The 26,522-nt window shown below is 44.0% G+C and overlaps 2 protein-coding genes and 1 pseudogene across 9 annotated transcripts in view; 2 read left to right on the top strand and 1 right to left on the bottom strand.

Annotated features, from left to right (window-relative positions):
- MRAS (muscle RAS oncogene homolog) overlaps window positions 1–25,741 on the bottom strand; it is a 325,869-nt gene extending 300,128 nt beyond the window's left edge. Inside the window, exon 1 of the mRNA XM_050779738.1 lies at window positions 25,730–25,741. The gene's annotated coding sequence lies outside the window, so the exon portion shown is untranslated. The remainder of the gene's footprint in view (window positions 1–25,729) is intronic.
- Window positions 1–26,522, top strand: part of DZIP1L (DAZ interacting zinc finger protein 1 like) — a 54,953-nt gene that overhangs the window by 8,796 nt on the left and 19,635 nt on the right. For 4 of the 8 annotated variants that reach the window (XM_050779686.1, XM_050779684.1, XM_050779683.1 and 1 more), the window contains exons 2-9: window positions 2,430–3,011; window positions 9,008–9,092; window positions 11,847–11,968; window positions 16,635–16,796; window positions 20,693–20,821; window positions 22,171–22,233; window positions 23,475–23,615; window positions 25,960–25,990. In XM_050779686.1, the coding sequence (XP_050635643.1) occupies window positions 2,511–3,011; window positions 9,008–9,092; window positions 11,847–11,968; window positions 16,635–16,796; window positions 20,693–20,821; window positions 22,171–22,233; window positions 23,475–23,615; window positions 25,960–25,990 (1,234 nt within the window). In that variant the 5' untranslated portion in view covers window positions 2,430–2,510. Of the gene's footprint in view, window positions 1–951; window positions 3,012–9,007; window positions 9,093–11,846; window positions 11,969–16,634; window positions 16,797–20,692; window positions 20,822–22,170; window positions 22,234–23,474; window positions 23,616–25,959; window positions 25,991–26,522 lie in introns of those variants that run through there. The other 4 variants (XR_007723354.1, XM_050779681.1, XM_050779685.1 and 1 more) reach the window with 2 other exon arrangements.
- Window positions 3,121–5,269, top strand: LOC126948181 (keratin, type II cytoskeletal 8-like; annotated as a pseudogene).

The raw sequence follows: 26,522 nt of genomic DNA, 5'->3' as shown, positions 1-26,522 counted from the left end.
TGACCAACATAGTGAAACCTTGTCTCTACTAAAAATACAAAAAATTAGCCGGGTGTGGTAGAGGGCGCCTGTAATCCCAGCTACTCTGGAGGCTGAGGCAGGAGAATTGCGTGAACCCGGGAGGTGGAGGTTGCAGTGAGTCGAGATTGCGCCATTGCATTTCAGCCTGGGTGACAGTTCAAAACAGTGTCTCAAAAAAAAAAAAAAAAAAAAAAAAAGAAGACTGAATGATGTAATCTCGAAAGGACTTGATTAAATAAGGTAAAATGTTCCTCTTGTTGCCTTAGTCAGATTCTCACTTATGCAAGAGCTGAAGTTCTATGTTTTCTTTTAAAAAATAATAAAAGTGATAGAAGATGGTAAGAACTTTGAATAGTACAGAGAGGCAGAAAGTGAAAAATAAAAGTTCTCTAATCTCCATTCTCACTTCCCAGAGGCAGCCATTGCTAATAGCTTCTTGTCTATCTTTCCAGAAACAGTCTATGCTTATGAAATAATATACATAAATGAATCATATATATGAATTATAAATGAGCATATTTTATTCGTTATAAAACTAATTATAACAAATATGAGTCTTTTCATATGTATGTGTGTGTGTGGGTATATATATGTGTGTATATATATGTGTGTGTGTATATATGTGTGTGTATATATGTGTATATATGTGTGTATATGTGCGTATATATGTGTGTGTGTATATATGTGTGTGTGTATATATGTGTGTGTGTATACAAATATATATGTGTGTGTGTGTATATATATATAGACTCTCCATGTCTGTGGATTCTGCATCTGCAGATACAACAAACTGCGGATCAAAAATATTTGAAAAAAAAAGGATAGTTTCTTCTGTACTGAACATGTACAGACTTTTTTTCTTGTCATTATTCCTAAATAATTAAGTATAACAGCTATTTTTATAGCATTTACATTGTATTAGGTATTATAAATAATCTAGAGTTGATTTAAAGTTTATGGGAGAATGTGCATAGTATATGCAAATACTGTACCATTTTATATAAGCAATTTGAGCATCTGTAGATTTTGGTATCTGAGGAGGGTCCTGGAACGAATCCCTCATGGACACTGAGAGGCGACTGAATATGTATGTATATATATAATGATCATCATTGGTCTGTGAAGGCCTATTTACCTGTCTATCTGACCATCACCACCCACACACCATCCATCTATTCATTTATTTATCCCCATTCCACACTCCCGTTTCCCTCCCTCCTCTCACAGACAACCATTCTAATATGATATATATCTTTCACTTTGGTGAGTTATTAAATATGATTATATTAATGTCATTAAAACACAAATAGAGGTATATATGCCTATTTTGTGTGTGTTTACATATATATATCTCAGAGATTATAATTTCGTATCAGTACGTATAAGTCTGCTTTATACCAATCGATAGCTGCATAATATTCCATTGCCTAGAGATACATTGTACTTTGCTTTCTTCTACTTTTTCTTGTACTTTGCTTGTATAAAAGATACTACAATGACAATTTTTTCACAAGTACCTTTGTACATATGAGTTTGTCTGTAGCGTAATTATAATTTTTAGTAGTGGAATGTTCAAAATTCCCATTGATATTGTCAAATTCCTCTTCAGAGAGAACAGTTCATATGCTCACCAAGAGTTTTGAGAGTAGAATCTGAGTCTTGGCAAAAAAACTGGAGATCTTTTTACTTAACTGTTAAGTTAAAAAAGCCCATGATGGATTGAGCATCACGTGGCAGACTCCGTGACTCCCTTAAGTCCCTCTTGACAGGGGTGGACATCATTTCACTCACATTCCAGGAGAGAGAACTTAGTCATATGATCACATGTTATTGCTGGAGAAGCTAGGAAAGGTAGTTCACTCGTGTTCTACTAGAATCCTGTAGTTACAGGAGAAAGAGAAGACAGGGTAGATATTAGGTACCTTGGTCACTCACAGCAAGTTGTTGGACTTTATCCTGATATAAAAATAGGGTTGCAGAAGGACCCATTTCTAAATTTGATAGCCACCTGCTGACAAAGGCCTTTGCCATGCACTCCTGCAGTGGAGGTGGGCTTTGCAGAGGGGGCTCACTGAGGACCTGCTGTGTACCAGGCACTAGGCTGGGTGCTTCACTTGCCTCATTCCTCACCACACGCCTACACAGTGGGCCCCATGTTCCTCCTTAGACCCAGGAGGCTTAAAGATGTGCAGGGACTTGCCCAAGGCAGAACATTTGAATTCACATCTGTGTGATTGCAAAGCCCACATTTTCTTTCCACAGCTCTGGCCATGTCAGCACACACCATGAATGCTACAGCTGCTGCAACGACACCTCACTTTGCCCCGCTTAGGCCCTTGCTGGCCAGATATACAGTATGTGCAGCCACACACACCTCACCTAACTTGGACTCTCTTCTCATTTTCCAGGCCTTCTCTCAGCTCCTTGGCCTACTGCCGTGGTCTTGGTGCCACCCTCCTCTGGTGGTCAGCTCAGGGCTTCCTCTGCCCATGCAGTCCCCAGCTGCCACTGCTGAGGGCCTCAGCGGCCCCCTCTTTGGGGCCTACACGTTCCCCACCTTCAAGTTTCAGCCTCGCCACGATAGCATGGACTGGAGGCGCATTAGCACCCTGGATGTAGACCGCGTGGCCCGGGAGCTGGATGTGGCCACTCTGCAGGAGAACATTGCTGGCATCACCTTCTGCAACTTGGACCGGGAGGTATGCAACCGCTGTGGGCAGCCTGTGGACCCGGCACTGCTCAAGGTGCTGCGCCTGGCACAGCTTATCATCGAGTACCTGCTGCACTGCCAGGATTGCCTGAGTGCCAGCATTGCCCAGCTGGAGGCACGGCTGCAGACCAGCCTGGGCCAGCAGCAGCGTGGTCAGCAGGAGCTGGGCCGCCAGGCTGATGAGCTCAAGGGTGTGCGGGAGGAGAGCCGCCGGCGTCGCAAGATGATCAGCACCCTGCAGCAGCTGCTAATGCAGACAGGCGCCCACAGCTACCACACGGTGAGGAATCTCCACCAGGCAGGCAGAGTGGGAGGGCTGTGCGCCCCAGCCACTGGGCAGCTGTTGCCACTGGGCAGCACTGCTGGGGCCACAAGGCTGCTGGGGGCTGTTCTCACTGGTTAGGAGCAGATTTCAGAGATGCTGCTCATGGCCAGAGAGCCTGGGGGTGTCTCATTAGGTTCTACAGTGTGTGTGTGTGTGTGTGTGTGTGTGTGTGTGTGTGTAGACTGTACATGTGTTGGAGGTGTGTGTGTTTATGGAGAGGGTGCATGTCTAGTGTATGTATATGCATGAATGTATGGAGAGTGTGTGTGTGTGTTTGTAAATGGTGTGAATACGTGTGTGTGTTTAATGTGTGTGTATGTGAATACTTGAGGGTACCTCTGTGTGTATGTAGGGTGTGTGATGTGTAATGTGTGCTCGTACTATATTATAAAGGATACAACTCTGGAGCATGTATAAAAAGGTGTATTAATAGTGTTTGTGACCAAGAAGCAGCTTCTCTGCTCCTTCTGGAATCTCCGCCTGGTTCAGCCCACCTGCCTCCGCTCCTGCTTCTACCATGTTCATCAGGGTGACCCAGAAGTCCTACAAGGTGCCACCTCTGGCCCCCAGGCCTTCAGCAGCTGCTCCTACATGAGTAGGCCCAGTGCCTGCATTGGCTCCTTGAGCTTCTCCTTAGTGGGCAGCAGCAGCTTCCGGGTTGGCCTGGGTGGAGGCTGTGGTGGGGCCAGTGGCATGGTAGGCATCACTGCCATCACAGTCAACCAGAGCCTGCTGAGCCCCCTTAACCTGGAGATGGACCCCAACATCCAGGCCATGCGCACCCAGGAGAGAGAGCAGATCAAGACCCTCAGCAACAAGTTTGCCTCCTTCATCGACAAGGTGCGGTTCCTGGAGCAGCAGAACAAGATGCTGGAGACCAAGTGGAGCCTCCTGCAGCAGCAGAAGACGGCTCAGAGTCAACTCGGTCAACATGTTCGAGAGCTACATCAACAACCTTAGGCAGCAGCTGGAGACTCTGGGCCAGGAGAAGCTGAAGCTGGAGGCAGAGCTTGGCAACATGCAGGGCCTTATGGAGGGCTTCAAGAACAAGTATGAGGATGGGATCAATAAGCGTACAGAGATGGAGAATGAATTTGTCCTCATCAAAAGGATGTGGATGAAGGTTATGTGAACAAGGTGGAGCTGGAGTCTCGCCTGGAAGGGCTGACTGATGAGATCAACTTCCTCAGGCGGCTGTACGAAGAGGAGATCCAGGAGCTGCAGTCCCAGATCTTGGACATGCCTGTGGTGCTGTCCATGGACATCAGCCGCTCCCTGACATGGACAGCATCATCGCTGAGGTCAAGGCGCAGTACAAGGAGATCGCCAACTGCAGCTGGGCTAAGGCTGAGAGCATGTACCAGATCAAGTATGAGGAGTTGCAAATGCTGGCTGGGAAACACAGGGATGACCTGCAGCGTACAAAGACTGAGATCTCCGAGATGAACCAGAGTATCAGCCAGCTCCAGGCTGAGATTGAGGGCCTCAAAGTCCAGAGGGCATCGCAGATGCCAAGCAATGTGGGGAGCTGGCTATTAAGGATGCCAACACCAAGCTCTCTGAGCTGGAGGCCACCCTGCAGTGGACCAAGCAGGACATGGCACGGCAACTGCATGAGTACCAGGAGCTGATGAATGTCAAGCTAGCCCTGGACATCGAGATCGCCACCTACTGGAAGCTGCTGGAGGGTGAGGAGAACCGGCTGGAGTCTGGGATGCAGAACAGGAGTATCCATACAAAGACCACCAGCAGCTATGCAGGTGGTCTGAGCTCAGCCTATAGGGGCCTCACAAGCCCTGGCCTCAGCTACGGCCTGGGCTCCAGCTTTGGCTCTGGTGCAGGCTCCAGCTCCTTCAGCTGCACCAGCTCCACCAGGGCCACTGTGGTTGTGAAGAAGATAGAGACTCGCGATGGGAAGCTGGTGTCTGAGTCCTCTGACATCCTGCCCAAGTGAACAGCTGCGGCAGCCCCTCTCAGCCTGCCCCTCCTGTGGCTGCCCCAGAGCCCGGGGTGATGGTGGGAGGCTGCTGTGCAGGGTAGCACAGGGAACGGGAGACCCACCTGAGGCTCAGCCCTAGCCGTCAACCCACCTGTGGGGGAGTTTACTGCCTAGGGACCCCCCTTGCCCATGCCCATGCCTCCAGCTACAAAACAATTCAATAGCTTTTCTTTTTTTTTTGGTCCAAAATGAAACCTCAGCTATCTCTGCCAAACAAACAAACAAACAAACAAAAAACAAAAAAATAGTGTTTGTGTGTGTGTGAATGAATGAAGGAAGGGTATATATGTGAGTAAGAGTATGTTATGTATTTATGGAGAGTGTGTAAGGATGTGTATGTAAAAGAAGGATGTATATGTGTCTAAGAGTGTGTTTATAGAGGGTGTGAGTGCGTGCATATTTATGTATGATGGAGGATTTTATGTGTATGTAGAGGAGTGTGTTGTGTAAAGGTGTGTGTGTGTGTGTATGTATTGAATCTATGTGTGACAAGGGATTGGTGGAGCCAGGCCTATCCTGGAATACTGATTCCATTCTACTAAGTGACAGTTCATTTCCCAAAGCAGCATGAGCATTTGAATGTGTCTCCGCGGAAGTATGGATTGGGAATGTTTTCCCTTTAATAAAAATTGTCATGGCGGCTAGGCCCTGTGCCAGGCTCTGAGGATGTGGGCACAAGTCATGCTGGTTCAGGTTTTTAAGACATTCATAGTTTGTGGATGGGTGGGTTTCCTATTTCTGCTCATAACACTTCTGACACCAAATGTGTGTTTTTTTTCCTTACACCAACCAGTTCTCCAATGCCAACTGGGTGCCCTTAATTTCAATTCTGACACTATCTACCTGGAGTTAGCATCGGATCCCATGAGTTAAGGGATCAGTCCCATAAGACTGGTCCACTTCAGATACCCAGGCCTCCTGTACTTCTGACTAACTGGCCACAAATTGAGGGTTCCCATAACTCCATCCTGAGGTTCATAAGACTGGTCCATTTCAGATACCCAGGCCTCCTGTGCTTCTGACTAACTGGCCACAAATTGAGGGTTCCCATAACTCCATCCTGAGGTTCAATAATTTGCTAGAATGGTTCACAAAACTCAGGAAGAAGACACTTTATTACCAGTTTGTTATAAGGATAGAAGTCAGAATAGTCAAATGGAAGAGATGCACTGAGGACATGAGAGTACAAGGTATGGGAGAAGGGACTCAGAACTTCCCTGCCCTTTCTGGGTATGCCACCTCCTAGCACCTCAGTATTTACCCATCTGGAAACTCTCTAAATCCCATCATTTAGGGGTTTTATGGAGATTCCACCAAGCATGCATAATTGATTAAATCATTGGCCATGGCTTAGTAGTCCAGCCCCTCTTCCCTCCCTGGGGGCTGGAGGGTGGGGCTGAAAGTTCCAACCCTCTCCCCGTGCCTTGGTCTTTCTGGTGACCAACCCCCATCCTGGGAGGATTAGCTGAGCCCAGCATCCTTTGGCTGTTGAGCCAAAGAGAAAAAGGATAGGGGTTTGTCCCCAGAAAGTCATTTGTGGGGTGGGGCAGAAGGTGCCCAGCCACCAGTCCTTTCATTAGCATACAAAAAACACTGTCTTAGTAAGTTTAGTGTTGCTATAAAGGAATACGCGAAGCTGGGTAATTTATAAAGAAAAGAGGTTATTTGACTCACAGTTATGCTGGCTGGAAGGTTCAAGACTGGGCACCTGGTGAGGGCCTCTGGCTGGTTTAACTCCTGGTGGAAGGTAAAGGGGAGCTGGCCTATGCAGAGCTCATGGCAAGAGCGGAAGTAAGGGGAGAGGGAGGTGCCAAGCTCTTTCTAACAACCAGCTCTGTCAAACTAATAAGAATGAGAACTCCCTCACCTTCAAGGGAGGGCATTAATCTGTATATGAGGGATCTGCCCCATGACCCAAATACCTCCCATTAGGCCCCACCTCTCAACACTGCCACATTGGAGATTAAATTTCAACATGAGATTTGGAAGGAACAAACATTCAAACTATAGTAGATGCTCTTATTACTCTGGAGATTCCAAAGATCTCAGAATCTCTTGTGTCATGAACTGGGGACTAAGACCAAATATTATTACAAAAGATGCTTTTATCACCCTTATCACTCTGAAGATTTTAAGTCAGGGGTGTCCAATCTTTTGGTTTCCCTGGGCCCCACTGGAAGAAGAAGAATTGTCTTGAGCCTCACATAAAATACACTAACAATGATAGCTGATGAGCTAAAAAAAAAAAAATTCTTAAAAATCTCACAGTGTTTTAAGAAAGTTTACAAATTTGTGTTGGACCGCATTCAAAGCTGTTCTGGGCCACATATGGCCTATGGGCTGCAGGTTAAACAAGCTTGTTTTAAGTGTTTTAGGAGCTCCCTGCCAGAAACTAGAAACAGAGACCAAATTTACTTTTTTTTTTTTTTTGAGACAGGGTCTCACTCTGTCACCCAGGCTGCCATCTGATCATGGCTCACTGCAGCCTTAACCTCCCAGGCTCAGGTGATCCCCCCACCTCAGCCTCCTGAGTAGTTAGGACTATAAGCATCTATCACCATGTTTGGCTAATTTTTTGTAGAGACAGGGTTTCTCCAGGTTGCCCAGGCTGGTCTCGAACTCCTGGGCTCAAGTGATCCACCCACCTCAGCCTCCCAAAGTTCTAGGATTTTAAGTGTGAGCCACTGTGTCCAGCCTGCATTCTTACTGTATCACAATATCACAGTGGGACAGAAGGAATCGTTACGATATATTATTAATTGATAACAAATTGATATAATTGATATGATGTTTATGATTAAAAGGGTCAGAACCCTTGTAGTAGTAAGGCCTGTGGACACACCTGGTTGCTAGGAAGGTTGGGTCATAGAGTGTTTATTCTCATTGGCCACAGGACTTACTATTACCAAGGAAGAAAAGGAAAATGGGTATTGGGGAACAACTGGCAATTCCTGTCATAATTGTCTGCAAAGATAGCAAATAATCTGCCTATGGATTAACTAGCAATGGCAGCCTCCAAAGCTGTGTTGAGAAGAATTCTGAAATTTTACAGTGAGAAGACGATGTAGATAGATTGCTTATGTCTGAAATGTCTTAGGAGAGGGATGTGGAATTACAGATGCTGTTTATTTGCTAACCCCTGCCTCTGGTGGTTCTCCACCCTGGGGTGGGACATAGACATTGGCATATTTTAAAAGCGGATCACGAGGTCAGGAGATCGAGACCATCCTGGCTAACACAGTGAAACCCCGTCTCTACTAAAAAATACAAAAAAACTAGCTGGGCGAGGTGGCGGGCGCCTGTAGTCCCAGCTACTCGGGAGGCTGAGGCAGGAGAATGGCGAGAACCCGGGAGGCGGAGCTTGCAGTGAGCTGAGATCTGGCCACTGCACTCCAGCCTGGGCAACAGAGTGAGACTCCGTCTCAAAAAAAAAAAAGGTTTTTATTATGGAAAATTTCAAACATATGCAGTAGTAGAGAGAATCATTTAATGAACCTTTATCTACGCACTAACAGTATCAACCCGTGGCCAGTGTTGTTGCGTCTCTTCCCCTGCACACTTTCCCCCACTTCTGGATTATTTTGAAGCATATTAGCAATATGATTTTATTTGTAATATTTCAATATCTCTATTTGTGTCTCTAAAAGAGAAAGACTGACTTTTAAACATAGACAAACACCATCATCACTCTCTGAAAAAGCAACAGAAATTCCTTAGTATCATCAAATATCCAGTCAGTGTTCGCAGTTTCCCGGGACACTGGTGGTATTTTAAAGCTCCCCAGGTGATCCTAGTGGGCAGCATGGGTTGACATCATTGCCTTGCTCAGTAAATTCTTTATTTCTGAAGCAGCCCAGGGGTCCCAAGGGGATGGGGGCTTTGATATAGGGAAAATCCCAGGCTGACTCAGGTGACCTAATCCTGTACTCCCCATTGCTTCCTCTCTGTATAGTGCCACCTGTGTGACAAGACATTCATGAATGCCACCTTTCTCCGGGGCCACATCCAGCGCAGGCATGCAGGCGTGGCAGAAGGTGGTGAGTCCAGACAGCAGCCCGGGCCCCTTCTGGGACTGTGGAAGGGCCGGGGGCTGGTATTCAGTGGGTGGCGATCACCTATACCACCCAAAACTTCTCTCAGAGCCTCACTGTCCAATTGGGGGTGGGATGATCCCACCATCCACCACCGGGGGAGCCCCCATGGGTTGGAAGGGTTTCTGACCCCATGTGTAAAGAAGGGCTGGAGTCAGACAGGTAGATTTCAGTCTTAGCTCTGTCCCTATTTATTATGTAACCTTGGTCCATGCTTTCCCCTCTGTGTCTCAGTGGCCTTCGCTGTGAATGGGGCAGTCAGATGGAGTGACTTTGAAGGGCTCTTACCTTTCAGCCTTCTGCGAATCTGCAATTTCCTGATGCCAGCCACAAATAAGCCTAAATGGGGTGAATGGGCAGTCAGACCAGTTCTTTGACTTTTCTACATACTTGAGATTATCATGACCTAATCACTTTAATTTTACAACTTCAGATTCCAAAATGAGGAGCAAGGCTGTATGTTTTCCCCATAAAGAGATTTGCATATTTTACATTCACTTTTGAGACAGGGTCTCACTCTGTCACCCAGGGTGGAGTGCAGTGGCTTGATCTTGGCTCCTCTGCAGCCTCCACCTCCCGGGCTCAAGCGATCCCCCTCCCTCAGCCTCCTGAGTAGGTGGGACTACAGGCACACACCACCATACCTGACTCATTTTAAACATTTTTCATAGAGATGAGGTCTCACTATGTTGGCCAGGCTGGTCTCAAATTCCTGGGCTCAAGCAATCTGCCTGCTTTGGCCTCCCAAAGTGCTGGGATTATAGGCGTGAGCCATTGTGCTCAACCTATATTCCCTTTTTGAGGTTCAATAAGAAACATTAGTTAAAACATAAAACAAATATAGATGTAAAAATGCCATTACGTACATCTTTTCCTATTTTCCATCATTCAAATTCCCTTTTCATAAAAGAAGTATCACTTACCTAAAACTATGTATTTAATGCATATCTAATTCTTCTTAGTTCTGCATTGGAGGCTATAAGGAAAAATAAATTTTCCATGCCTTCAATTTTTTTGAATAAAAATGTGTCTCTGATATAGAAAATTTAAATATAGGAAATTAGAAAAGAGAAAATAAAAACCATGGACAATATCACCAGCAGTTAATATTTTGGTGTATTCTCTGTCATTTTTTTTTCTGTAGACATATATAATCATATAGTGTGCGCTTTGACTATTGCTTATTTTCATTTAAGAATATGTCATATTTTCCAGTGTCATTAAATTATCTTTGAAAATGTGATTTTTTAATGGCCGAATAGTATTTCATTAAGTGGCTATCATAATTTATTTCACAATTTCCTCCTGTTGAATATATGGCTTACCCCAACATTTCTTTATTATAAATCACATGATAATTGATATTCTTACTTGTCAATCTTTGTGCATAGTTCTTCTTATTTCCTTAATGTAAAGTGCTGTAAGGAGAGAGAAATGTGTTCTTCAGATCACTTTTGCTATGTTAATGGTCATGGCCTCTTTATTCGCAGGCAGCGGACTTCCCAGATGCCCCGCTCTCCTATTCTACAGTCGCCTCAAATCATATTGTTAAAGCAGATTAATTTCTACTGCAACTAAAAATTGCTTGTTTGTAAAATGTCCAACCTGAGAAAAGCCACATCGCTTTTCAAAGAAAAGGCTTAGAATTTTAATAACAGTATGATTTATCTAGTAATCACTAAATATGCTTTAAAAAGTAACAAATGTTCAAGAATAATTGGATTCTTTTTTGACCCTGAACTCTTGCTTTATCATCAGTGTGTGGTTCAGTTGGGATGTTTTTTATAATTTATTCTGAATCTTTTTATTCACTTAAACAATTTAAAGTATACACTTAAAGGAGCTTTGGTTCTTTATAATACATGCTGCTGCTTTTTCATTTGAAATTTATTTATTTATTTATTTATTGAGACGGAGTCTTGCTGTGTCTCCCAGGCTAGAGTGCATTGGTACTATCTTGGCTCACTGCAACCTCTGCCTCCGGGGTTCAAGCAATTCTTCTGCCTCAGCCTCCCGAGTAGCTGTGGTTACAGGCACCCGCCACCACACTCGGCTAATTTTTTTTGTTTTTTCAGTAGAGACGGGGTTTCACCATGTTGGTCAGGCTGGTCTTGACCTCATGATCAGCCCGCCTCGGCCTCCCAAAGTGCTGGGATTACAGGCATGAGCCACCGCGCCTGGCCTGACATTTAAAAGTATACACGTACATTACTGAAAACAGTGAACTTAAAACTACAATGATTTTTATTACTTTAAAATTCTCTCTGATTACTGTCAGGATACATAGATATGTTCTTTTTATTGATAATTGGTGTACATGCTATTTGATATTCTGTTCTGTTACTACAGTAATTTTAAATTTCTATTTCCATATGTCAGTACTGTCAAAATACTTACTTTAAGTGATAGTACAAAAGTAATTCACATTTTTTGAGCTGTCATGCCAAGCACTATGCTAAGCACTTTGCATTCTCACATTTCATCCTTACAGCAGCCCTCTGAGTTAGGTGCTATTGTTATCTCTATTTTCCAGTTTGGGGAAACAGAGGGACACTGAGGTTATGTTCTTTGCCCAAGGTCAATGTACTAAGTAGTGAAGCTGGTTTCAGACCGAGATGTGGCTGATTGACGAGGTGAGAAACTACACTCCCTTGATTTTTGGACTTAAACTGATCACCTGTCTTTGCATGGACCCCACAGGAAAACAGAAGAAGCAGGAACAGCCAGTGGAAGAGGTGTTAGAAGAGCTACGGGCCAAGCTAAAGTGGACCCAAGAGGAGCTGGAAGCTCAGAGGGAGGCGGAGAGGCAGCGGCAGCTCCAGGTGGGCAGGGAGAGAAAACATCAGGGAGACCCGGGTCATGGACCTACCCCAGGAGACCCTTGATGCACAGGAATCCCACAGGGCAAATGTTCCGGCTGGTTTCCCAGAGCTGAGAGTCAGAACTGGGATAGTGCCTTCTCAGACATGGCAAATGATTTTAGGTAGCCTGGAAAGGAAAATTGAATTATTTTTGCCAGACTTATGTGGACGAAAGTAGAGCAGAGAGATGCAGTTTCCTGCATTAGTCAGCACCCTCTGAGGACATTTGCACTTGAATTTTAGCTTCGTACACAATACTGTAAGTTAACTTTTTGAGGACAAAGACTGGGTTTGATTCTGAAAGCTCCAGAACTCAGCGCAGAGAAGATGCTCAGTAAATGTTTGTAGAATGAAAATACATGAAGTTACCCTGCTCATCCCTTCATTATTCATCCCCTCAGCATGCATTTATTGAGCACCAGCTGCATAGTGGGTATTGTGACGAATACAGGCATACCTCTTTTTTTGTGTTTTGTGTGTTTCACAGACATTGTATTGTTTGCACATTGAAGGTTTGTGCCAACTCTGTGTTGAGCAAATTTATCAGCATCATTTTCCAACAGCTTGTGCTCACTTCATGTCTATGTATCACATTTTGGTAATTCTCACAATATTTCAAACTTTTTCATTATTATGAAAAATAATGTTATGGTGATCTGTGATCAGTGATCTTTGATGTTACTGTTGTAATTGTTTTGGGGTGCCACAAACTGTCCATATAAGATGGCAAACTTAAGCATCTCTCACTTTACATCAAAAAGTAGGAATGATTAAGTTTAGTGACGAAGGCATGTCGAAAGCTGAGATGGGTTGAGAGGCAGGCCTCTTGTGCCAAACAGCCAAGTTGTGAATACAAGGGAGATTTGAAGGAAATTTAAAGTACTACTCCACTGACCACACAAATGTTAAGAAAGTGAAACAGCCTTATTACTGAGATGGAGAAAGTTTTAGTGGTCTGGATAGAAGATCAGACCAGCCACAAAATTCCCTTAAGCCGAAGCTTAATCCAGAGCAAGGACCTAACTCTCTTCACTTCTATGAAGGCTGAGAGTGACGAAGCTGCAGGAGAAAAGTTGGAAGCTATAAGAGGTTGGTTCATAGGTTTAAGGAAAGAAGCCATCTCCATAGCAATGAAAGTGCAATGTGAAGCAGCAAGTGCTAATATAGAAGCTGCAGCAAGTTATCTTGAGGATCTAGCTAAGATCATTGATGAAGGTAACTGTACTAAACAGATTTTCAGTGTAGAAAAAATAACCTTCTATAGGAAGAAGCCATCTAGAACTTTTATAGCTAGAGATAAGACAATGCCTGGCTTCACAATTTCAAAGAACAGCATGATTCTCTTGTTAGGGTCTAATACAGCTGGTGACTTTAAGTTGAAGCCAATGCTCATTTGCTACTGTGAAAATTCTAGGGTCCTTAAGAATTATGCTAGCTCTACTCTACCTGTGCTCCAAAAATGGAAAAGAAAGTCCAGATGACAGCACAGCTGTTTACAGCATGGTTTACTGAATATTTTAAGCCCACTGTTGAGATCTACTGCTAAAAAAAGATTCTTTTCAAAATAATTACTGCTCATTGACAATGTTCCTGGTCACCTAAGAGCTCTGGTGGAGATGTACAAGGAGATTTGTATTGTTTTCAAGCCTGTTAACACAATATCCATTCTGCAGCCCATGAATCGAGGAGTAATTTTGACTTCCAAGTTTTATTATTTAAGAAATACATTTTGTAAGGTTATAGCTGTCTAGATAGTGATTCCTCTGATGAATATGAGCAAAGTAAATTGAAAACCTTTTGGAAAGGATTTGCCATTCTGGATGCCATTAAGCAAATGTGTGATTCTTTGGAGGAGGTTGGAGTTTGGATGAAATAGATTCCAGTCATCTTGGATGACTTTAAGGGATTCAAGACTTCAGTGGAGGAAGCCACTGCAGATGTGGTGGAAATAGCAAGAGAAATAGACTTAGAAGTGGAGCCTGAAGATGGGACTGTGCCGCAACCTCATGATAAAACTAATGGTTGAGGAATTGCTTCTTATGGATGAGCAAATAAAGGAATTTCTTGAGATGGACTCTACTACTGCTGAAGATGCTGTGAACATTGTTGAAATGATAAGAAAGGACTTAAAATATTACACAAACTTAGTTGAGAAAGCAGCAGTAGTAAAGTTTAAGAGAATTGGCTCTGATTTTGAAAGAAATTCTACTGTGTGTCAAATGCTACCAAAGAGCATCTCATGCTACAGAGAGATCTTTCATGAAAGGAGGAGTCAGTCTATGTGGCAAACTTCACTGGTGTCTTTTTTTTTTGACAGAGTCTTGCTCTGTCGCCCAGGCTGGAGTGCAGTGGCATGATCTTGGCTCACTGCAACCTCCGCCTCCTAGGTTCAAGTGATTCTCCTGCCTCAGCCTGGTAACAGTAACAGATTCCAGGCACATGCTGCCACACCTGGCTAATTTTTTGTATTTTTAGTAGAGACAGAGGTTTTGCCATGTTGGACAGGTTGGTCTTGAACTCTTGACTTTAAGTGATCCACCCACCTCGGCCTCCTAAAGTGTTGGGGTTACAGGCGTGAGCCACTATGGTTGGTCTGTTGTCTTATTTTAAGAAATTGCCACAGCACCCAACCCTCATCAGTCAGCAGCCATCAACCTCAAGGCAAGACCCAGCACCAGCAAAAAGATTATGACTTACTAAAGGATCAGATGATCGTTAGCATTTTTTAGCAATAAAGTATTTTTTAAAAATTTTATTATTATTTTTTATTTTTCCATAAGTTATTGGGGTACAGGTAGCATTTGTTTACATGAGTAAGTTCTTTAGTGGTGACTTGTGAGATTTTGGTGCACCCATCCCTGAACGATATACACAGCAAAACCATATTTGTTGTCTTTTACCCCTTGCCCCCCCTCCCATTCTTCCTCTCAAGTCCCCAAAGTCCACTGTATCATTCTTATGCCTTTGTGTCCTCATAGGTTAGCTCCTACATATCAGTAAAAACATACATGTTTGATTTTCCATTCCTGAGTTACTTCACTTAAAATAATAGTCTCCAATCTGATCCAGGTCACTGCAAATATTGTTAATTCATTCTTTTTTATGGCTAAGTAGTATTCCTTCATATATATATATATATATATAGTTTATATATATATATAATAGTTTATATATATATATAAAACTGTGAGAGATATATATATCTCTCACAGTTTCTTTATCTGCTCATTGATTGATGAGCATTTAGTTTGATTCCACGATTTTGCAATTGTGGATTATGGTACCGTAAACGTGTGTGCAAGTATCTTTTTTGAATAATGACTTCTTTTCCTCTGGGTAGATACCCAGTAGTGGGATTCCTGGATCAAACGGTAGTTCTAGTTTTAATTCTTTATTTATTTATTTATTTTTTTGAGACAGAGTCTCGCTCTGTCACCCAGGCTGGAGTGCAATGGTGCGACCTCAGCCCACTGCAACCTCCACCTCCTGGGTTCAAGCGATTCTGCTGCCTCAGCCTCCTGAGTAGCTGGAACTACAGGTGCCCGCCACCACGCCCAGCTCATTTTTTGAATTTTGAGTAGAGACAAGGTTTCACTGTGTTAGACAGGATGGTCTCCATCTGCCTGCCTCGGCCTTCCAAAGTGCAGGTATTACAGGTGTGAGCCACTGCACCCAGCCCTAGTTTTAATTCTTTAAGGAATCTCCACACTGTTTTCCATAGTGGCTGTACTAGTTTACATTCCCACCAGCAGCGTAGAAGTGTTCCCTGATCACCGCATCCATGCCAACATCTACTGTTTTTTGATTTTTTGATTATGGCCCTTCTTGCCAGAGTGAGGTGGTATCGCATTGTGGTTTTGATTTGCATTTCCCCGATCATTAGTGATGTTGAGCATTTTTTCATATGCTTGTTGGCCATTTGTATATCTTCTTTTGAGAATTGTGTATTTATGTCCTTAGCCCACTTTTTGATGGGATTGTTTGTTTTTTTCTGACTGATTTGTTTGAGTTCATTATAGGTTCTGGATATTAGTCCTTTGTCAGATGCATAGATTATGAAGATTTTCTTCCACTCTGTGGGTTGTCTGTTTACCCTGCTTACTGTTCCTTTTGCCATGCAAAAGCTCTTTAGTTTAATTAGGTCCTAGCTATTTATCTTTGTTTTTAAGCAATACAATATTTTTAAATAAAGTTATGTACTTTTTTATACATAATCCTATGGAACACTTAATAGGTTACAGTCTAGCGTAAATGCAACTTTTATATACACTGGGGAGCAAAAATATTTATATGACACACTTGTTTTGTTGTGATACTTGCTTTATTCGACTACTTGCTTTATTGTGATATTCTCTTTATTGTGGTGGTCTGGAACTGAACCTGTAATATCTCAGAGGTATGCCTGCATAGAGAAAAAGAAACAAGTCCCTATACTCAAGAGACTTTACAGTTCAGGTAAGACTGGCTTAGACTGGTCCTCCCAAGTCCAAACAACGGGAACTGTGGGATGAATGTTCTTTGGGTCTCCATAGTGACTTGCATAGACAAGGAAGCCTAAGCAGGTCCTTAGTAAATATTTGCTGTGATGTGGAATTAATCATCATATTGTTCTTGCTCTTCTTTGTAGGAAGCAGAGATCATTCATCAGAGGGAAGTAGAAGCTAAGAAAGAATTTGATAAATGGAAAGAACAAGAGTGGACCAAACTTTATGGGGAAATAGACAAACTAAAAAAATTATTTTGGGATGAATTTAAAAATGTTGCCAACCAGAACTCTACACTAGAAGAGGTACCCAACATAAAAGGCTTTTCAAAGTTCTTTTGTTGGAAATCTGCTTATTCTCAAAATTTATATCTTGGTTTGTACTAGTTTTATTTCATCTGCTGTTGGAAACTAAAACACTGTGAGCTCAGTTATCAGAAGCCAGTTATCAGAGGCCTGATATTAGAGGCCCAGATATCAGAGGCCTTGGGGTTGAATCACTGCTGTGTCACATACTGGTTGTGAGACCTCGGATGAGTTAGTTAACCTCCTCATGCCTCAGTTTTATGACTGTAAGATAGGCTGCTGAGAGGGTTAAATTAGTACACATACAGTATGTAACATTATCTAGCATATAGTAATATATCAGTAGTCTATCTGGTATATAGTAATATCTCTAGGTATTATTCTTATTTTTGCCAAGGGGTTTCATCACTGGACAAGAAATGGGATAAAATTTAAATGAATGCGTTTTTCTCCCAACAAATATTCCCTGAATCCTGGTTACATGCCAGACACTGTGTTGGGGTCTTCAGAGGTCAGACATAATACCTACCATTTACTGACTGTATTTACTATTTTCCAGCCCCCATGCAGTATACTTTATATACACTAACTTTTCATCTTCATAGCAACCAACCATAACATTCTCAAAATAGGTGCATTACTAGTTTAGTACTTTTTTTTGAAGTTTTTTTAAAAGCTATTTTCTTTCTTTCTCTCCTTCCTTCCTTCCTTCCTTCCTTCCTTCCTTCCTTCCTTCCTTCCTTCCTTCCTTCCTTCCTTCCTTCCTTCCTTCCTTCCTTCCTTCCTCCCTCCCTCCCTCCCTCCCTCCCTCCCTCCCTCCCCCCACTTTCCTTTCTTGCTCTCATTCTCTCGTTTTGTCGCCCAGGCTGAAGTGCAGTGGTGCGGTGTTGGCTCACTGCAACCTCCATCTCCTGGGTTCAAGTGATTCTTGTGCCTCAGCCTCCAGAGTATCTGGGATTACAGGCGTGTGCCACCGTGCCTGGCTAATTTTTGTATTTTTCGAAGAGACGGGGTTTCACCATGTTGACCAGGCTTGTCTGGAACTTTTGACCTCAAATGATCCTCCCACCTCAGCTTCCCAAAGTGCTGGGATTACAGGCTTGAGCCACTGTGCCCAGCTATCATTCTTTCTTTATAGGTGAAGAAATTGAGGCCATATAACTTGCCCAAGGTCACTTAGCTAGGAAGAGATGGAGCTGGGATTTGAACCTAGCTCTTTAATTTCCAAAGGTCCTATTCTTCTACTGGATATACTATCAAGTTTATGCAGGAAAACCTTATTAAAGTTATCCCTGGGCTGGGCGCAGTGGCTCACGCCTGTAATCCCAGCACTTTGGGAGGCCAAGGCGGGTGGTTCAGCATGGCCAACATGGCGAAACCCCGTCTGTACTAAAAATACAAAAATTAGCTGGGTGTGGTGGCGGGTGCCTGTTATCCCAGCTGCTTGGGAGGCTGAGGTAGGAGAATAACTTGAACCCAGGAGGTAGAGGTTGCAGTGAACTGAGATCGCACCACTGCACCCCAGCCTGGGTGACAGAGTGAGACTCCATCTCAAAAGAAAAAAAAAGTTATCCCTTGACCATATCTTCCCATATAAACCTGTATGACTAAAACTGTATCAAGGAAAAAGTTTTAAGGAAAAATATTTTTTAAATGTATTTATCTCTCATTGGTCCTCCTAGATCAAGGATAATCTTGTTTTTGAAAATGAACCGTCTAATAGCTTTTTTCACAATCATTCCATGTTTTACCTAAAGAAACACCTAGGCAAATTTTTTTTCAAAAGGAAATTGTCATATGCCTGGAGTCTTGGGTGCTCCATCATTCCTGTCTGAGATGGAAAGCCAAAGGTGGAAGGTGGACGGGTTGAAATGAGAACTCTGTGTGCACTGGGGTGGGGGTGGGGGCTCCCTAAAATGACACCGTTCTATCCAAAATGCTTCCTAGTTGGGCCAGGCATGATTGTGGAAGAGAAGATGCTGCTCCACTACTGACCTCATGCTCCTAATACACAGCTCCACATCCATCCTTCCCAAGCGCATGCAAACATCTCCTGACCCCCACACTTCCCCGACACAGTGCTAGCTGACTAGACGTTTGATAAATAGGTATTGATAGGAATTTCAAGTTGTTGTTCAGAAACCGCCTCTTCAAGGGTCAAAGGGTTACTTTTGGTCAGAAAATTATGAGTTTCAGTGAATGAGGACATAATCCTTATCATCCATGATATCCTTTTTAACTTGGATCACATTCTCCTAAACTCGAACATCCTATCTTTTTTTTTTTTTTCCTTTAAGACAGGTTCTCACCCTGTTGCCCAGGCTCAAATGCAGTGACACAATCACGGCTCACTGCAGCCTTGACCTCCCAGGCTCAAGTGATCCTCCTTCAGCCTCCTGAGTAGCTGTGACTACAGGCACGTGCCACCACACCCAGCTAATTTTCATATTTTTTGTAGAGATGGGGTTTCGCCATGTTACCCAGGCTGGCCTCCTGGGCTCAAGTAATCTGTCCATCCCAGCCTCCCAATGTGCTGGGATCCCAGGCTTGAGTCACTGCGCTCAGCCCATCTTATTCTTTTTTAAAAACCTTTCCCCTATAGGATTATTTATATTGTGTTTGTATGTTTGTGTGTCTTACCCTTGTCTCCTTTCAATATTTTATTGTTTTACTTTTATTAAAGTATAGGAATCAAACTGGATACCAAATTCTCAGTGTAGTTGGGTAGTCATTTTGTTAATTTATTTTAAAAAAAATTTTAAGGGTAAAAACAAGCAAGATTCCATTTAGAATGATTGTTAAATAAAACACTGTAAGATGTTCATTTTCAAAATGCAAAAACCGATTCTCCCTGATGTGAGGAAGGCCAATGAAAACTCTATGTATTTTGAAAATATTTTTTTCCTCAAAACTTTTTGCTTGATACAGAAGTCTGAGAGCTTACTTTGGCTATGTCACCTGACTAAAGAGAGAACTTTAGATTAGACCTGGAGTAAACTGAGATGCTGAAGGAGTGTCTAGCTAAATGAAAATATCATGAAAGTTTGTACTGCCAAGAAAGTCAGCTCTGTGGTGTGTCATAAGCAGCATATGGAAACCAGGAGTGACACATCGGAACCCAGGAGGTGTGCATACATCTGATCAAGCATTTGACTCTCTGATAATATTCAAGGAGTTTAGAAACTGTTAACCTTTGGAACCAGTATTGCTTAGCAATAGTTGAGAAGTGTTAGCAAGAATGATGCCAAGTTAAACTTAGGCACTTGCAGTTACTTCCTTAAAGCCTTAATAGGGCTTATGAGTTTTATACAGTCATATAGATGGAAATACGTTGCTTTTGTTACTACACCAGTCATATATTATAAGAAATAATCATAGGTGGGTGGAAAGGCATCCTCTCTTTGATCCGATTTTCTGTACCTTTTCCTTCAGGAATCACCAGGTATCGATGAGTCTACTCCAAGCTGTGCAAAGCCCTTTCTGGAGACAGCCAGGATGTTTTGTAGGGAGAGAGGCAGGAGTCCTCAAGGAGTAGCCTGGGGTGCCTGCGACCCTCCCATAGGCTCTAAGAGTCTCATTCTCATCAGCTTATTCCAGACTGAGGAAGAAATGGGACAGCAGTCAGGAGAGCTCAGGATATTGAGTATAGCAGAATTTAAGTGAAATGGAAACTACACTCTTTAATTTGTTCTTCCATGGAATTGCTTTTTCTATGCAAGGGCTGAGCCCCCAGGAGAGCCCTTGTACAGGGGAATGCTGATTTGTGTGAATATTTGTAGGCGTGTAGGTATCTAGTGAGGATAAGTGGGGAGGGTGAGTTGGGTAAGGCGTGCCCCTCTGATCTGACATCATGATGAGATCTTCATCTGAATAAAACTGTGCCCTGGCCTTTTCAGAAACTGCGGGCACTGCAGTCCCACAGTGTGATGGAGTCCAACCTGGGATCACTGCGAGATGAGGAGTCAGAGGAGTGGCTCCGGCAGGCACAGGAGCTTCAGGCCCTGAGAGAGAAGACAGAAATTCAGGTGAGCTGATGCTCCATGCCTTTCTTCCCAGAGGAAGCCGAGAGCCATCTTCTCTTCCAATATATTCTCTCATTTATGAATGTAGAGAAGTTGAAGGACATCAAAGTTCTGTATTTTCAGACCTTCTGCCAGTACATGAAAGCATAGAATAGGGTTCTCAGGTGAGGCTGGTGGTATGTGTGCAATGTCAGATTTGCCTAAGATCTTTTAAAAAATACATAAAACTCTGTCTCTTATTTGACACCTTTGCCCCATTCTAATTCTAACCTAGTTGGAAACAACTCTTAGAAAGTGTGACAGTCTCTTGGGTTTGAAGATATTTGGGATGCATCCAGTGTTGTGATGGTAGTTGTTTAGCAAACAGCTCTCTGGAACTAAAAAACTTTAATTTGTAGCATTTGCCAATTTCCATGGTGTAAATACTCCCACCATGGCCGATTTCCTGCTATCAATGTGAGGTCACTGAATGGAGCCAGGAAGACTTGTGCAGTCTGCTCTCACGGGCTGGTAGGAGGTGGCTGTGGCCACCCCTGGATGAATTTTACTGCAGTCTGGTTATAAAATAGTCTGTATCACTGATAATTCCATGGCAAAGAAGGGTAGTTGGTACAGGTGTTAAATCATGTTGTGTTTCTCTTTCTGCTGTCCGAGAATCTTGAGAAAAAATGTAAAGTCTAACTAACAATCAGCAGTAAGGTGTTTCTGCTGATTGATGTTTGACAGGTTTCACATTATAAAGAGGCTACTCTTTTCCCGAGAACTCTGTTCACATTCTTTGTCTACTTTTCTATTATTGACGTTTCCCCTATCAATTTATGAGTTTGTATAATGTATGGAAATTAACTCAGCCCTTTGTTGTTCTACTTGTGGTTATTTTCCCCAGTATTCTGTTGGTCCTTCAATTTTGTTTATTATGGTTTGGCCATACAACAATACATTCATGTTTATGTAGTCAAAATTATCCAATTACTCATATTTTCTTTATGGCCTTTCCCATTCTGAGATTTAAAGACAACATTCCTGTGTTTTCTTTTAGTACTTTTATGGCCTTACTTTTTGTGTTAAATCTTTGACCCACCTACAATATATTTTGGTTTAAGATGTGTAATAAGGATCCAACCTCCTATTTTTTTTCTGGTAGCTAGCCATTTGTTCCAACACCATTAGTCAATAATCCATCTCCCTCTCCTCATACTGTTTCCATTTATTTCCATCTTTGTCTGGATTTTCTATTCTATTCCACTACTCTGTCTGCCTACCCATGAGCCAGTACTTTTAACTTCCTGTAGCTTTATAATATGTTTTAATACCCGCAAGGGTCCATTTGATAAGCTTTTAATCTTTTTCAGAAAATGGAGTGGAAAAGAAAAATGAAGGAACTGCATGAAGAGCACGTGGCTGAGAAGAAAGAGGTAGCTTTTGTTGGGTGATCTCGGGGAGCTTGGTTTCCCGTGACCTCCTCTCAGAATTCAGCATTCTCCATGTCCCCTCACCCACCATCTCCCCTATCTCACCTAGAACTGGTTGGCAGATAATTTGCTGCAGATTTTGCTCCTCGCTACTGTCTCCTCAGTACACAGAAGGGGTGAACTGTCCAGCCAGCAGCTTCCCTGTCCAGGAACAGGGCCCTCCAGGCCTTCTCCTCTGAATCAAACACATCCTTTGTTCTGTGGTCTTCTTTGCAGTGACCCCTATAGGCCCTCCAGGGAGGGTTGTGCCATAACCCTCAGATGAATCGCCTGGTCATTTCACATTTGGGCTCTTCTTTGAAATTCCCCCACCCTAGGAGAGAAGCAGGCGGCCGTGGGCCTCTGTGATAGTTCAGCGGCAGTCCGAAGGGAAGGACTTGGATACTGAGAACAGTGAACAGGGAGCGGTGGGCCTCAGGGCAGAGCAAACAACTTCTGTAAAAGTGCCCTGAGCAGGAGGCAAGTTGAGGAGGAAGCTGGTTCATAAGAGCCCCAGGTTCTGCCCGCAGAAAGCTCAGAAGATGAAAAGGCTTAGATCAGTCTGGTCCATGGTAGACGCTCCTCACTGTGGTGTAGGGAAGCATGATCACTCACATGTGATGGTTTTATTTTATCTGAAGCATTTCCAAATGGGAAATACGTTCACATTTGTTCCAAAAACAGGAGAAATATATTAAGTTACACTGAGTAGAGTCTCACTCCCACCTGTTCCATCTACCCGTCCCCAACACCTACTGCTCAGGTGACTTTTATAGCTTTCTTTTGTATTCTTCTAAAGTTTCTTTATGCAAATATTAATAAATATTTTCACTTTATTTCCACTGTTACATCAGAAGTAGCATGTTAACTTGTTTTCTTCACTTCTTGTTTTCACCTAAAAACATCCATTTGATGATTTTCAAATGGTTTTAATTTATCTGACTGTTCCTCAGTGGGTGGCTACACCTGACAGACAGCCCTTTTTCTCCTAGTCTTAAACGCATGCCTTCCATTCTTTCTTCTTTTCAGGCACAGCACAAAAATGTCCCCAGACTTGAAGGTAGTCTTGTTAGAAAGCTTGTCCAGGTCTCAAAATCCTTTACCGTGCTTGCCCGGCACTTGCCTACAGGTGCTGGGCCTGCAGACACTGGGCACTCAGATGTCCCTGCAGACATTTGACTGACCAGCCATCTTGTGCCTGCCAGCTACAGGAGGAGAACCAGAGGCTCCAGGCCTCCCTGTCTCAGGATCAGAAGAAGGCAGCTGCCCAGTCCCAGCGCCAGATCAGCGCCCTCCGTGCCCAGCTGCAGGAACAAGCTAGGATCATTGCCTCCCAGGAGGAGATGGTAGGTCTGTCCCCGCTTTCAGCCAGGCCTTGGTGTCCCTGGGCCTCTTTCCTGTGAGGATCTCCTTGGATTCTTCTGGGGTTATCAGTGCTAGTCTTACCACTCAGGCTCCTTAAGGAGAGAGAAAAGTCCTCTGGCATGAAGGGCACAAAATCATCAGGCTGTAGCTGCCTCCTTCCAGGCTGAAGATGTGCCGTCTCCTTAGGGGCTGCTGGCAGATGGGGCCACTCTAACAGCAGAGACCACGTGAAATGCTCAGCACCTCACTGATACTTTGCTTACTACCTCGTTTAAGCCTCACTACTGTCCTTCAAGGTAGGCATCCCCTTCTCCCCATCTTCATTTGACAGATGGTGAAATACACTGGAGAAGGGAAGTGCCTCGCTCAAGTCCTCATGGGGCACTCTGTAAGTGATGAGATTTAACCCTGGCCAGGCAGGAAGAATGCAAAGCTTGTGTTTTTTACACAGTGTTCTCAGGCAGAATTCCTTAACCAGTACCTTTTTCATAAAGGAACAGTCTCTGATGAGGTGAGAGAGAACGCAGTGTGATGAAAAGGCACTCACTTAGCACCTTTCTCCTAAAGCTGGCCCCTGTGACTCTACCTATTGCTGACAATTCTCTGCCCAGTCCAGGCTGAGCTCTCCCTCCCGAGCCCCAGGTCTGTGGAAAATCTGTATCTTCCTCTGCTGCCACCCACCTCATGGACCAGGCTCCACACAACTTCCCTGGGCTGAGCACCCACTGTTACTGCCTAGTCCTGGCCTCTTGTTCCTGCACCCCTTGCTATTTGTGCTTTCCCACACACCCAGCCACATTTCACCCAGGTGACATAACTACCCCACTCTCTTGCTGCTTTTCAGTTTCCCCCCCAAAACACTCAGCTCTGCACCAAACTCTAGTCTGGAGGTGTCCTAAGGAGGAAACCACGGCAGAGTTTCCACAATGTTCCCTGCTGGCTATAATGTCCTGTATGTTACTCAGAACTCTTGTTTGCAAATGATTCAGTTAGGAGCCTATTGGCTAAAGATAACAGAATAGGCTAATAGGGGCTTATTTTTATTGTCACAGCAAGAGAGGTGACAGTTGCTGGGCTTGGTTAGCAGCAGAAGTATGCCATTGTGAATCCAGACTGTGTTTTTCTTTTTACCATCTTCAGTGTGATGACTTTTGTTTCCCGCTTCACTTTCATAGTTGCAAGCAGACTACTGTAGCCCCAACCATACAACCATATTTGGCAGAAGAAGTTGATGACATAGTCCCTTCCCAAGACTTGTGCTTATCTATGTTGCTGGTTAAAGCTGTGTCACATGGGAAACTACCGCTGCAAAGCAGGCTGGGAAAGTAAACAGCTAGTTCTGCAGTTTGGAGTGAGGTAGGCAAAGGAGACAGCAGTGGGGAATGGACACTGGATGAGTCATACATCAGTATGCGCCACCGCAGGTGATAAACAGCAACCCAAACTTAAGCAGAAAAGGGAGTTTGTCATAAGGGTAGATGGAGCATCTCACAGAGCTCACGGCAGGGAGCAGCTGAGTCTGGGAGTAAACTGAAACCAGAGACATGAAGGTGGTCGTCAGTTTTCCTCTTCTGTGTGTCTCTGTTACTTTCTCTGTAACTGCTTTATTTTTCCCTTTTACCCTGAAGATCAGCTTCTGCTTCTTATCTGTTTCATGTGGTAAAACAAACAAATATATAAACCAAGAAAACCACAAACAGTTGGTTGCCAACAGCTCTTGATTTCATTCATTGCCAGTCCAGAGCTCTCTGCCCAAACCTGACGTTGGGTCCGGCTGTGGTGTGAAGCCACACACCTGTGGCTGTCCTGCCTGCAGCCATGAAGGAGGAAGGAAGAGGAACTTCTTGGAGCAGGGGGGTTGAGCAGACCGTTCAGTGAATGTCTACATCTGGCCTCCTGTCCTGGATCATGTCTGACTCCTTCCTCCCAGGGAGTGCTCTGCTCAGATGCCCACATTGTGGGAGGGAGCCTCTCCCTTGCCCTGGCTGTTTCCCATGAATTATACCAATAGGAACAACTGTGTGCCTGTCCCACTCTGTTTCTATGGGGTTCCTGCCCTCGAGCCTTAATTCTTCTTTGAAGAGGGGACATTCTTGCCCCCCCACCTTGGAAAATGGAGCATGCTGCCATTCCCTTTCACACACGGACCCCAGAGATGTGTCAGGGGACTGGGGTGGTGCATCTGAGCTCCTTCCAGTTCCCAATGGGAGGCATGGAATCAGTAACCACCCCTTCCTCACTGTGCTAGGCAGACACACTGCTCGAAGCAGAGTTCTCACAACATTCTCTGCTGGTTGTAACCCGCTCTATTCCACCTCTTTGCAGATCCAGTCCTTGTCCCTCAGGAAGGTGGAAGGTAAGTCTACACAGGGCAGTATGTAGCAGTCTTGACTGTTGTGTCTGGCTTTTCTCCCTCCTTTTCCCTCCCCCCAATCAATTCACGGGTGGTGGATGGGTGACAGCCGCCTGTGGACGTGTAGTGTCAGGCGTCTGGGACACACGGCCTGCAGCTGCGTTTGTGCTGAAGGCTTTCCATGCAGCTGGCAGAGCTGCCTGCCTGGTTTGCTCCTGTCTGTAGAGGGATGGAGGCAGTGGGGAGGAGGGTGGTTATGAGTAGAGTGGGGGTTCTTGAGAAGGCTTTTCTAATTCACCATGCCTGCAGCGAATGAGGAAAATTAGGATTCAGCGTTGCCAGCAACCTTTACCTTGTTCCCAATGTTCAGCAAGTTGACCCCAACCCCATGTGAATGTGTCCTGTTTGGCATATACAGTCTCCTCCTCTTGGGTACTCTGGTGTGGGGATGCGTGTATCTGTGTGTAATGGGGTGCAGGTGCTGGCATCTAAAGGTAGACGGCAACCCGCAGGGGACTACTCCTGTTTAGAGGAC

Source organism: Macaca thibetana, chromosome 2 (genome assembly GCF_024542745.1).
Source record: "Macaca thibetana thibetana isolate TM-01 chromosome 2, ASM2454274v1, whole genome shotgun sequence".
Lineage (NCBI taxonomy): Eukaryota > Metazoa > Chordata > Mammalia > Primates > Cercopithecidae > Macaca > Macaca thibetana.
This window is presented reverse-complemented; position numbering and strand designations above follow the sequence as displayed.